The following is a 14,307-nucleotide window of genomic DNA, read 5'->3' as shown; positions in this document are numbered from 1 at the left end:
TCTTGTCTATTCGACCCAAAGCGATCTACACATACAATGCAATCCCGATCCAAATACCAGTGACTTTTTTTTAATGAGATGGAGAAACAAATCACCATCTTCATATGGAAGGGAGAGGCCCTGGATAAGTAAAGCATTACTGAAAAAGAAGAACAAAGTGGGAGGCCTAACTGTACCTGCTTTTAGAACCTATTATACTGCCATAGTAGTCAAAACAGCCCGGTACTGGTATAACACCAGATACATAGACCAGTGGAACAGAATTGAGAATCCAGACATAAATCCGTTCACATATGAGCAGCTGATATTTGACAAAGGCCCAAAGTCTGTTAAATGGGGAAAAGACAGTCTTTTCAACAAATGGTGCTGGCATAACTGGATATCTATCTGCAAAAAAATGATACAAGACCCATTTCTTATACCATGCACAAAAACCAACTCAAAATGAATCAAAGACTTAAATATAAAATCTAAAATGATAAAGATCATGGAAGAAAAAATAGGGGCAACATTAAAAGCCCTAATACATGGCATAAACAGTATACAGAACGTTACTTACATTGTACAAACAGCAGAAGAGAAATTAGATAACTGGGAGCTCCTAAAAGTCAAACATCTATGCTCATCCAAAGACTTCACCAAAATGGTAAAAACATTACCTACAGATTGAGAAAAAGTTTTTAGCCATGACATTTCCAGTCAGTATCTGATCTCTGAAATTAACAACAAAAAGACAAATAACCCGATTAGAAAATGGGCAAAGGATATGAATAGGCACTTTACCAAAGAAGACATTCAAGCTGCTAACAGATACATGAGGAAATGCTCACAATCATTAACTATTAGAGAAATGCAAATCAAAACTACAATGAGATTCCATCTCGCTCCAACAAGGCTGGCATTAACCAAAAAAAACACAAAATAATAAATGTTGGAGAGGTTGTGGAGAGATTGGAACACTTACACCCTGCTGGTGGGAATGTAAAATGGTACTTTGGAAATTAATTTGGTGCTTCCTTAAAAGCTAGAAATAGAATTACCGTACGAACCAGTAATTCCACTCCTTAGAATATATCCTAGAGAAATAAGAGCCTTTACACAGATATATGCACACCCATGTTCATTGCAGCACTGTTTACAATAGCAAAATTTGGAAGCAACCAAGGTACCCATCAACAGATGAATGGATAAATTATGGTATATTCACACAATGGAATACTATACAATGATTAAGAACAACGATGAATCTGTGAAACATTTCATAACATGGAGGAATCTGGAAGGCATTATGCTGAATGAAATTAGTCAGTTGCAAAAGGACAAATATTGTATGAAACCACTATTATAAGAGCTCAAGAAATAGTTTAAACAGAGAAGAAAATATTCTTTGATGGTTACGAGGCTGGGGAGGGAGGGAGAGGGTAATAGACAAAAAATTTTTTAGGTGAAGGCAAGGGCAACACATACCATAGGGTTAGTCAGTACAACTGGACGAAACCAAAAGCAGAGCAATTTCCTCAATACAACCAAAAGCTTCGAAGGCCAGAGTAGCAGGGATGGGGTCTGGGGACCATGGTTTCAGGGGACATCTAGGTCAATTGGCATAACAAAATGTATTAAGAAAACAGTCTGCATTACACTTTGGTGAGAGGCGTCTGGGGTCTTAAATGCTAGCAGGCAGCCATCTAAGGTGCATAAATTGGTCTCAGTCCACCTGGAGCAAAGGAGAATGAAGAACACCAAAGACACAAGGTAAATACGACCTCAAGAGACAGAAAGGATCACATAAACCAGAGAGTCCATCAGCCTGAGACCCAAAGAACTAGATGGTGCCCGACTACCACTGATGACTGCCCTGCCAGGGAACACAACAGAGAATCCCTGATGGAGCAGGAGAATAGTGGGATGCAGATCTTAAATTCTCATAAAAAGACCAGGCTTCATGGTCTGACTGAGACCAGAGGGACCCTTATGGTCATGGTCCCCAGACCCTTTGATAGCCCAAGATTGGAACCATTCCCGATACCAACTCTACAGACAGGGATTGGCCATGAGACACATGAGACTACGCGGGCGACTCCTGTCTGGTGGCAAGATGAGAAGGAAGAGAGGGACAGGAGCAGGTTCATTGGACATGTGGACACGGGGAATACAGGGTGGAGAGGAGAAATGTACTGTCTCGTTAAGGAGAGAGCAGTTGGGAGCGCACGGCAGGGTGCGTATGGCTTTTTGTATGAGAGACTAACTTGATTTGTAAACTTTCACCTAAAGCACAATGAATAAATTAAAAAAAAAAAAAACTATTTCTGAACACAGACCATTTACTTTCAGTAGCAGCACATATTAATGGCACACAAAAATATTAGCTGTTATATATTCTGGGTCAATAGCGCTTTAGTAGTCCAGGTATTCACTGGCCAGTGTAGATTCTTAGAAAGAAGTAGGTGTAAAAAAGGGGGGTGAGGGGAGCAAACCAATAGCTTTATAATCATCAGCATAGTAAAAAATAATTAGAAACAAACTTCCATACAAAATAAGACAGACATAATTTGCGAGATCCGAAGCCCGGTCCCTACCCGACCCTCATCCTACAGCATGTTGCTGTGGAATGGGGATTCTTTAACTTCCCAGCGCTGTTGCTTGCACTGTAATTATAGGCTGGGCAGTATGGAAGCTATAATACCACTTGGCTATTGACATAGGATATTTTCATTGCCCCCACATTTTTGGGTCTCTCTTGCCTTGTAATCCTCAAAATGGTAATATCGTATGTTGTGTATAGCTGCTTGAATAATGTTATTTCTGTAGTGTTTTAAAAAATTCTTTTATACGTAATAAGCATATTCAGATGCCTCTGGAGAGTCACAGATTGCTGATTATTACCTTGTTATCTGTCTTCTTTCTGCTTTGTTATTTTAGTTGTAACGAACCCAAGAGTATAAAATGATTAGATCTTGAATTTTGAAAAAGAATGATTAAGAAAGATTAAATTTTGGTTTGAACAGCAGAGTAAAATGAAAGATTAAAGAAAGATGAATTCTTTTACAATGAGAAATAGCAGAGCCTTGCTGTGTTGTTTCTGTTGGTTTATTTGGATCCTTCGTTTTTATTTAGGGTGGTAGAATTTATTTATAAAGTAGCAGATCTTTTTGTCTCTTGATGTGGCAAAGCAGATGCGTTCTTGCCATTTCGCTTTAACTTTGTATGTTTGACCAGTACTGTGAAATTCCAAAGGTTAAGTTGCATGATAGCAGTTTCTGAACACGGGCGTTGACATTTAACGTACTAGCAACAATACAAATTGCTGGCACCGGACGCAGCCAGCTGTTTCATATGTATGTATTTCTAATTATTTAAGTTTTTGCATTCACAGCATGTGATATTTTCACTTTTTTAGTGATGGACTTATTTCACTCAGTGCTTCCTTAAGTTGCATCACTGGTGTTTTTAAAATAAAGCAGACATTACTTGTTGATGCAAATTCCATGTTAGCACAAAAGCCTCTCATTTTGCGTTTTATTTTTCCATTAGGGTAGAAATGAGAACCATCTTATATTTTTAGAGGTATTTGACAAGCTGGAAACCCTGGCGGCTTAGTGGTTAAGCGCTACAGCTGCTAGCCAAAGGGTTGGCAGTTCGAATCCGCCAGGTGCTCCTTGGAAACTCCGTGGGGCAGTTCTACTCTGTCCTGTAGGGTCGCTATGAGTCGGAATCGACTCGACGGCACTGGGTTTGGTCTTTTTGGTTTTTTATTCGACAAGCTTTCTGTTTAAAAAAGAGAATGTTTATCTAAAGGTTCTTCTCTATATTACAAGGGAATATATCTCTAGAGAAAAACATATCTCTTTTGACTTCTTCCTTTTCGCTTAAAGCCAGCATTGTAATTGATGTGAGTATATGGTCTTCAATTTTCCTAGACTGTTTTAGTTCTGTTTGTTTGCTTTACAAAGTAAGTGTCTTCCCAGTTTTAAGCCTGGAAATTTCTTTCAGAGAGAACAGTTCCTGGAAGTATTACACTTGGTACATTCAATTGTGCTTCTCCTTACTGATGCCATGTCGTTGTTGTTGTTAGGTGCCATCGAGTCGGTTCTGATTCATAGCTACCCTGTGTACCACAGAACGACACACTGCTGGATCCTGCGCCATCCTTATAATCATTGTTATGCTTGAGTCCATCGTTGCAGCTGCTGTGTCAGTCCATCTCGTTCAGCGTCGTCCTCTTTTTCGCTGATCCCATACTTTACTAAGCATGATGTCCTTCTCCAGGGACTGATCCCTCCTGACAACATGTCCAAAAGTATGTAAGACGGTCTTGCCATCCTTGCTTCTAAGGAGCATTCTGGGGTTGTACTTTCTCCAAGACAGATTTGTTCCTTCTTTTGGTAGTCCATGGTATATTCAGTATTCTTTGCCAACACAATTCAAAGGCATCAATTCTTCTTCCATCTTCCTTATACATTGTCCAGCTTTCACATGCATAGATGTGATTGAAAATACCATGGCTTGGGTCAGGTGCACCTTAGTCTTCAAGGTGTCATCTTTACTTTCAACACTTTAAAGAGGTCCTCTGCAGCAGATTTGCCCAGTGCAGTGCGTATTTTGAGTTCTTGACTGCTGCTTCCACGGGTGTTGATTATGGATCCAAGTAAAATGAAATCCTTGACAACTTCAGTCTTTTCTCTGTTTATCATGATGTTGCTTATTGGTCCAGTTGTGAAGATTTTTGTTTTATGTTGAGGTGTAACCCATACTGAAGGCTGTGGTCTTTGATCTTCATCAGTAAGTGCTTCAAGTCCTCTTCACTTTCAGCAAGCAAGGTTGTGTTATCTGCATAATGCAGGCTGTTGATGAGCCTTCCTCCAATCTTGATGCCCTTTTCTTTTTCATATAGTCCAGCTTCTTGGATTATTTGCTCCGCATAGAGATTGAAAAGGTACAACCCTGATACATACCTTTCCTGACTTTAAACCACGCAGTATCCCCTTGTTCTGTCTGAACAACTGCCTCTTGATCCATGTACAGGTTCCTTATGAGCATGTTTTGTCATACTGTGGGAGCTTGCATGTTGCTGTGATGCTGGAAGCTATGCCATCGATATTCAGATACCAGCAGGGTCACCCATGGAGGACAGGTTTCAGCTGAGTTTCCAGACTAAGACAGACTAGGAAGAAGGACTCGGCAGTTTACTTCTGAAAAGAATTAGCCAGGGAAAACCTCATGAATAGCAGTGGAACGGATGCCATAGATATTGAAATTGTACTGGGTGGTGTAGGCACAAGAACATTGCACATGAGACCAGCTTGAAGGTACAGTCCTTCATAGTAGACTGCATTTGTGCTCACCACCTGCTCATTTATTTCAGTGGTATTGCTTCTTTCTGGGTTGAAATTTACAGGATCTAAAGTTGTTCTTTTTTTTTAAAAAATTTTTCAGCAACAGGGTTCACAATAGAGGGTCCTGGACAGAGCTGGAGAAAAATGGAGAATAGAATTCTAACTCGAAAGACTAGACTTGCTGGCCTGACAGACTGGAGAAACGCTGAGAGTGTGGCCCCTGGACACCCTTTCAGCTCAGTAATGAAGTCACTCCTGAGGTTCACTATTCAGCCAAAGATTAGACAGGTCCATGAAACAAAATGCGCCTAAAGGGGTATACCAGCCCTGGGGTAAGGACTAGAAGGCAGGAGGAAACAGGAAAGCTGGTAATAGGGAACCCAGGGTTGAGAAGGGAGAGTGCTGACATGTTGTGGGGTTCTTAACCAGTGTCATAAAACAGTATGTGTACTGTTTAACGAGAAACTAGTTTATTGTGTAAACCTTCATCTAAAGTATAAGAAAAAAACTAGACAGTTGGTACGTTTTTATTAAAAAGTAAATTTTACCCATATCTTTGTTTGAATAGTATATGCACATAGCTGTATGTAATTTGAATAAACATACAAATAGTAAAAAATAAAGTTTTGTTCAGTATGATCTTCCATTAGCATTCCAAGGTATAATTTAAGTTTGAGACAGTCGAAGGTGGCTCATTGATATCATCCCGCCACAAAAAAGCAATGAATGTAGACTATGTAGTGAGACTGCTTATATAACATTGATGTCAAAATAAAACCGTATTATAAATGAATCAACAGAGGGCCATGACTAGCTAATTAAGTCCCATTGTACAGAATAGAAAAAGGTGCCCCCAAGCATTGCGACGAAATAGAACACCCCCCTCTTTCAGGATACGCTTGTGCAGAGCACAGTTTATACAGCTATCTAAAGTGGTCCTCCTAATCCTATTTTCTTAATCCGTTACATGGATTTATATTTTCTAGGCTGTGAGGTACCGAAACTTAGATCATTACATGTTAAATTGCAGTTAATGTCTCTTATATTTGTAGCATGTTATGGGATTTATGGGATAGGCATTTTCTGAGTCTCTTGGAGCTTCAGCTAAAGCTCCAAGGTGAGAATGAGGGAATACAAATATCCCCCCATTGTGACGATGGATGCCAAACACAGGCCTGAACGACTTACTAAGCGGAGCCCAGGTTGGCCCACTGACCATCCCCAACAGCCTCTATAGAGAAAATCACTCAAAATTCTTAGAGGGAGGATGAACTGAAGAATGATATGAGTGAATGGAGCTATGGTGCATCCCCTCCATCTTGGGGTAAGGAGATGCTTCCCTTCACCCCCCAGTCCATGTTAGAGGAAGGCTTAGAGGGAAACACTCATGAGTGTGGGATTTTTACTAGGAAGGTAAAAAAAAAAAAAAAAAAAAAAATTGGTATCTTGCTCACTGTTAGAAGGCTTTTCCAGCTTAAATATAAATAAATAAATGTATACATATATGCACATGTATATATAAACCCCTCCCCGCCAAAAAACCAAACCTGTTGCCGTCAAGTTGATTCTGACTCATAGTGACCCTATAGGACAGAGTAGAACTGCTCCATAGAGTTTCCAAGGAGTGCCTGGTGGATTCAAACTGGTGGCCTTTTGGTTTGCAGCCATAACCCCTAACCACTGTGCCCCCAGGGTTTCCGTATACATATATATGTGTGTATATGTGTGTGTGTGTGTATATATATATATGTATATATAGGAAATAAATACTTTGCATTTATGTAATTGGAGAGGTTATAGAGACCTGGGGAAGTCTGCAGGCAGAGAGCTGTCCATAATGGCTGGGGAGAAAAAAGAAGGTGTCAATCTGTACTTTGCGGGACAAGGATGCTGTGTGTGTTTGTGGCCCCCTAGGCACTGCAGTTAGCTGAGCAAGAGGGGTTTTTAAAGACCTCGCCTAAGAAGGCTGCCTTCTTGTGTGAGAGGAGCCCAAGTATGTAGAGCCTTAGCTGAGGGGAGTCCTGGAGGTCAGCCTTAGGGAAGGATGCCACTTCAAAGTGCTCTCCACTAAGGCCTCTGAGGTATCAACTAATGTCCCCCATGGAAAGTTAGCAGTTTGGATGGGAAAGGGGGAAAATAATGACATTATAGGGTATAATACAAGGTAATTAGCTCCATGGGAAGGGGGATGGAGAATATGGTAGGAAAAGTAATATGTGAACAACGGTTTGAGGTACATGAGAAAATGAACTTTTCAGCTGAGGGAAGAGGGTGCCAGGCATAGGAGATAGCTAATGCAAAGGCTCTGAGACAAAAGTGTACCTAAGAGTTTCAGGAAGAGACATTTCAAAATGCTCTGAACTCTTCAGGAACTTGTCCAAGATGTAGAATGCAGACTATCACAGGCAGTGGATCCATATAAATATTTTCTGAATAGATGTATAAAAGCAAACAGTAGTCAGTGGTCGGAAGACGCCCTTTACTTTCTTTTTGCTGTGTGTCTTTTTGCATCTTTGGTCCAAAGTGTTAGTGTTGTAAGTTCAGGATAGTTGGGAAGGGACTGGGGTGGTAGGGCAGCCTTTTCATTGACCGTAAGTCTCCTGTCCCTGTTAAACCCTTGGCAGTGGTTTTGGGGAATTCTTCTCCATCTCTATCATGTTCCTCATCCTTTTTCTGAGCCACTCTAGCCGTGCTTTTTGTCCCTAGAGCCAACAAAGTACTGGTTCTTTCACTGACAGGGAACCCCGCAATCTTCACGTGGCTGGGTTCTTCTTTTTCTTTAGGTCTCATCTTGATAGTTGCCTCCCAAAAGAGGCCTTTTCGACTTCCCAATCAAAGTTGGTTCCCCTTGCCTCAGTTTCTCTGTCTCATCGTGCTGGTTTCTGTTTTTATAGCACTCGCCTGTGTGAAATTATCATGTTTATTTTGTGTGTTTGTCAGTCCCTCAGTAAAATGTAAGATAATTAAAACAAAAACTTTGTTGTGTTTCTGCTGCAGATTAGTACTGCTTACACATAACTTATCCAGCATTACTCAGCTGGTTAGTGGAGTCGTTTCCTGACGGTACAACCTCATCCTTAACGATTCCACCACACAGTCCTTGAGGTGGCTCTGCAGCAGCCCCCATTTCTCTACAATTCAGCTCATTAAAAGAGAGGAATTTCAGCACCTATATTGGGAGGAGAGGAAACCCTGGTGGCGAAGTGGTTGGGTGCTATGGCTGCTAACGAAAGGGTTGGCAGTTCGAATCCTCCAGGTGCTCCTTGGAAACTCTATGGGGCAGTTCTACTCTGTCCTATAGGGTCGCTATGAGTCAGAATCGACTCGATGGCACTGAGTTTGGTTTTGGTTTGGTTATTGGGAGGAGATGTGGGGAAACGTGTTTAGTAGTCGTCACAGTGGTGCCTTCAGGCTAAATTTGGTTCAAAGTCATCTTTGTTTAAAAACAGGAAAATTCACCTAAAAACCCATATTTGTTGCTTCTGCTTCTTTTGAGTAGCAGTTGCCCCCTTGGATGGGGTAGGTGCTTTCCTACTCGCTTCAGTCTCCCTAGCCTCTTACCTCTGCCCTTAACCCTAGCCTGCCTGCCCCAAAGGCTATTTCACATTTTTCAGGGAATTGTGAGAAGACACACAGCACATGTTTGAGTGGTTGACGTGCATAGAGTTGTAGAAACATAGCTATGTAATGCCCTCCCCCCAAAAAATGAGCTAGCCCTACCATGAGGGAGCAGGAATCGGTGTACAGCCTGTCTTATTATGGGTACGATAAATGCCAGAGAACTTCTCTTGTTTGGAGCCAAACTACCCCAGGCATCTCAACTGAGTCAACATTGCTTTTTTTCCCCTCCTTCAGCTTTCTGATCTGCTTGTAGAGTGTCCAGAGTCAAATAAATCCTGATTTCTGGAAAGTGACTTGCAATCTTTAAGGCAGCCACAGGCAGCCTAAAATGACTGTGAATGTAGGATATGCGTTTGAGCTATCCCTGTAGCCTTTCTGATAGTCAGTACTCTGTAGAGTTTGTAGAAATTTAGAAGATAGCTAGCTGGCCAACTGACTAGAAAAGACCCGCATTTGTACCCTTTCCAAAGAGAAGTAATCCAGCAGAATGCAGGGATTATGGAACAATATCCTTAATATCACACACAAGTAAAATTTTGCTAAAGATCATTCAGAAGCAGTTGCAGCAGCAGATAGATAGGAACTGCCAGAAATTCAAGCCAGATTCAGAAGAGGACACGGAACCAGGGGTATCACTGCTGATGTTAGGTGAATCCTGGCTGAAAGCAGAAAATACCAGAAAGATGTTTACCTGTGTTTTATTGACCAGGTAAAGGCATTCAACTGTGTGGATCATAACAAATTATGGATAACATTGTGAAGAATGGGAATTCCAGAACACTTAATCGTGCTCCTGTGGAACCTGCACATAGACCAAGAGGCAGCCATTTGAACAGAACAAGGGGATACTGTGTGGTTTAAAATCAGAAAAGGTGTGTGTCAGGATCGTATTCTTTCATCGCATTTATTCAATCTGTATGCTGAGCAAATAATCCTAGAAGCTGGACTATAGGAAGAAAGTGACATCAGGATTGGAGGAAGACTCATTAACAACCTGAAATATGCGGATGATGCAGCCTTGCTTGCTGAAAGTGAAGAGGACTTGAAGCACTTACTGATGAAGATCAAAGACTACGGCCTTCAGTATGGATTACACAGAAACAAAAGAAAACAAAAATCCTCACAACTGGACCAATAAGCAGAGATCAGTAACAGAGAAAAGACGAAGTTGTCAAGGGTTTCATTTTATTGGGATCCATAATCAACACCCATGAAAGGAGTAGTTAAGAAATCAAATGACATATTACATTGGGCAATCTGCTGCAAAAGACCACTTTAAAGTGTTAAAAACAAAGATGTCACTTTGAGGACTAAGGTGTGCCTGACCCAAGCTGTGGTATTTTCAATCACCTCATATGCATGGAAAAACTGGACTATGAATAAGGAAGAAGGAAGAATTGATGCCTTTGAATTATGGTGTTGGCAAAGAATATTGAATATACCACGGACTGCCAGAAGAATGAACAAATCTGTCTTGGAAGAAGTACAGCCAGGATGCTCCTTAAAACGAAAGGATGGCGAGACTTCATCTCACATACTTTGGACATGTTATCAGAAGGTTTAGTCCCTGGCGAAGGACGTTATGCTTGGTAAAGTAGAGGGTCAGCAAAAGAGAGGAAGACCCTCAACAACATGGATTTACACAGGGGCTGCAGTGATGGGCTTAAGCATAGCAACAGTTGTGAGGATGACCCAGGAATGGGCAGTGTTTCCTTGTGTTGTACAAAGGGTTGCTTTGAATCAGAATGGCTGGATGGCACCTAACAACAACAGAGCTTACCTAATAGTCTGTTGCTTTACTAATATAATTAGTGGCATAGTAAGCAAAGACTTTTCAGTTTGTGGTCAACTACTAACCTAAAGGTTGGTGATTTGAACCCATCCAGCAGCACCATAGAAGAAAGGCCTGGAGATCTACTTTTGTGAAGTTTACAGCCAAGAAAACGCTATGGAATAGTTCTATTCTGTAATGCATAAAATCAGCATGAGTTGGAATCCACTCAACAGCTTTGGGTCTGTTTTAGCCCCAAGAAATTGTTTGAAGCTAAACATAATGCTTGCTTCAATTTTCTGAATAACTATGAAGTACATAGAAAATTTCATTAAATAAGGCTCAGTATTAATTAGCATTCCTTTACTCCTGCCTTGACTCCATCTTTACTCTTTAAAATTAAGAAGAGCTATGATTTTTTAGACTTAAAGCTGCATTGAGACTGTGGAAACCCCCTAAACTAATGCCTGGAAATAATCTTTGAATGGAAACTATCCCATGAAGCCCTCGTTAAATAACAGTTTAGCCCAGTTAATAAAAACAATTTGCCCTAAGCATAGTACTCTTATAAAGAGTTGTATATGTGAGCTTAATCTGACGACAGTTAATCTAATGCACAGCTAAGTACTTTAAGGGGCAGAGAACCTAAATTAACGGTGATGAAACAATATGGGTAGAGAAAGTGAGAATGATGACACAGTGTGACGTACGTAATAAATGTTACTGAATTGTTCATGTGGAGATTTTGAATGGATGTGTATATTGCCACCAAAATAAATATTTTAAAAATAGCTCTGGGTTTTTATTATCCTTATTATCATTATGTTATTCTGGTCATGCTTTTTCTTTTTTTCTGTCTGACTACGGGTTTTTCTGATTCTGTGTTAATGCAAGTCCCCTCAGCTCTAGAAATTGAGGTCAGAGTTTCTGCTGCTCATTATTTCATGGCCTTTCGAGTCCAGCTTCTAGGGCTCTAGTTTATTTCTTCTTTTTTTGTTGGTTTTTTCTAAAATATTCCCTCATACACACACATATGAAATGAAGATTAAAACATGCCTAATTATATTGCCAAGGGGAGTAGTTGACATCTATGATGTATAAAAACCAAAAAAACCAAACCCAGTGCCGTCGAGTCGATTCTGACTCATAGCCACCCTATAGGTCAGAGTAGAACTGCCCCATAGAGTTTTCAAGGAGCGCCTGGCGGATTCAAACTGCAGACCCTTTGGTTAGCAGTCGTAGCACTTAACCACTATGCCACCAGGATTTCCCTGTGATGTACAGACTCCTAAAAATTGATCAATCTTTGTACAGGCTTTATTGTTTTGGAAGCCCTACAGAGTGGACCAGGATGAACTGAAGTGTAGTTAAAAGGGCTGTGTTGTCTCATTTTGTTTTACTGTTGGATTTTTAGGTTAATGCCTATGAAGTGCTTTGAGTTCTAACACCAAGCCAGAGAGATTTATGCAATTATGTACACTCCTTGAAGAAAGAAAGAGTAAATGTCTTAAATATTTTATAGCACACAAGATCTCATTAAATAAATTAATGTAAGTGGACTAAAGGTGAGGAGGAGGACGATCCTATTCATCATTGTATCTCCTGTCTCATGATAGCACCTGGCACTTCATAAATGCTCAATAAATGTAAGAATCGGAGGGACAATGTCTTGTGTTATCATTAACAACTCTATCACTTGTAATAGATTTCCCAAGCCATTTACTTTCACTTGTGGTTTCAAGTCTCATCTCAGTATGTCCACTCTCATTTCAATGGCATTTAATTTTTCACTTCTGTCATCATTTGATTTGCTAAGTCTCATGATCAACAAGTTGGACATAGAGTGAATACCCTTCCCAAATAAAATGGCATTGTTTCTGACAGCAAGGGGATATGTAGTCGGTGCAGTATTTCAGGAGATCCTGACAACTATTGGTCGAAGAACATCAAATCAAGTAACCGGGATGCTGTAAATTTGATAGAAACCAGGAATAAAAGGGTTTGAGACGGTCTGCGGCCAGCCTTTTAACCTTTTGAGGACTTTTAGCATTCCTGCCACTTTGAGTTTAATGGCTGTTCAGTCTCGTGTGCTTAAGACCCTTTTTATTACAGGTGATTTTCTGTGTAAAGCGATCAGCTAGATAAGCTGTATTTCAAAACTTTTAAATGCCTTTTATTACATTATCATCACTGTGCTTGATTCATTTATGAAACACAAAGTAGTCCCATTTGGAGAGATTGTCTTATCGATATTTTCCGGGATTTGCCGGAATGCTGTCATGTTCGTGTTCTGAAGGTTAATGCCCAAAGTCAAGCAGACAGAAGCCAAGTGCTGCAAGGTTTCCAAGATTAGGACTGATTCCCTTCACAGAAATAAATGATTCCTGCCATGTTCAGTGATTTTGTGCAGTACTCCCCACGGCTGAGTGAGTGCATCAGTACTGTAGTCGGTGCGTGCTGTACAGACTGATGACACCCGGTATTAACTTGACTGACTGAGCAGTGCACTGGAGAGGACGCACCTGCGAGAGAAGTGCAGACACGTATATTTTTATCCTGGTTTTGAAACATTTATTTTACATTTATTTTACTTGGGAGTCAGAGTTTCAAAGTCCACGGGCTATCAAGTCAGGCTGCCAAGGTAGAACAAAACCGTTCAGCGCTGCTTTGTTGTCAAAATTGGGCCGAAAGTGGCCCCAGTTTGATACCCTTTGCCAAAGCCTGATTTTATGCTTTTGAGGGAAAATGACAGGAAGGTGACTATTAAGAATCCTGACAATTAGTGGCTTTGTGGAATTGAAGTCTCTTAAGAGGTTCTGGGTGAAGCTGGGCAAATAGATCATTTAATGGAATTATAAGAAATCATTTTGGTCATATATATATGTTATATTTTATTATCATGTTTTGTAGGCTTTGAGGCAGCAGCAGAAAAGAAGAAATGGAGTCTCAATGATGGTAAACAAGACTGTTCCTCGTGTTGTTTTGACACCATTAAAGGTGTCTGATGAACAGTCAGATTCGCCTTCAGGTAAAGAGCTAAAATATTGTGTGCTTGGCCAGTTTCTTCCCTAAGGAGATTTCCTTACTGAGAGAGATATTATTATTTACGTATTTATTTTTCTCCTGAAACTGAGTAATAGTTCCACTTGAGGTTTGGCTTAATTTTTTTTTTTTTTTCATCCCTTTGACTATTTTAGGAATTCAGAAACACAGATGATTCCCCTCCACCAGCTCGCTCATCATCAAATGACTTTATTTGCTAATGTCAGTAGGTGTAAGAAAACGTGTAGTAATGCTAGGTGGATTTTTGTTGTTGTTGCTTCTGCTTTTGTCTGAACGTTGAACTTTAATGGTAGACCACATGCAGATGTGGAATGCCATCTGACACTTTCTTCCCTGAGTGTGAATGTGTTCCTCAGTACTCTGCTGCCAAATCAGGAATCTTTTATTAGTTTTTGTGTTCTGGCAACGTTCTCACCTCAGTGCAGCCCTGACCTTTTCTCCTAATTTACCTTCTGTCACTTTATCAGCTAGACACCACTCTATTCATTATAGATCGCTGTTTGCATTTTCTGTTCATAC

General features: G+C 40.4%; 1 protein-coding gene across 1 annotated transcript in view; it reads left to right on the top strand.

Annotated features, from left to right (window-relative positions):
* Positions 1–14,307, top strand: part of ASXL3 (ASXL transcriptional regulator 3) — a 174,875-nt gene that overhangs the window by 71,699 nt on the left and 88,869 nt on the right. Inside the window, exon 5 of the mRNA XM_023543899.2 lies at positions 13,636–13,753. Within this exon, the coding sequence (XP_023399667.2) occupies positions 13,636–13,753 (118 nt within the window). The remainder of the gene's footprint in view (positions 1–13,635; positions 13,754–14,307) is intronic.

This window comes from Loxodonta africana, chromosome 11 (genome assembly GCF_030014295.1).
Source record: "Loxodonta africana isolate mLoxAfr1 chromosome 11, mLoxAfr1.hap2, whole genome shotgun sequence".
In the NCBI taxonomy this organism is placed as follows: Eukaryota; Metazoa; Chordata; class Mammalia; order Proboscidea; family Elephantidae; genus Loxodonta; species Loxodonta africana.
The sequence above is the reverse complement of the archived record's forward strand: the minus strand, read 5'-3'. Positions and strand labels throughout refer to the sequence as shown.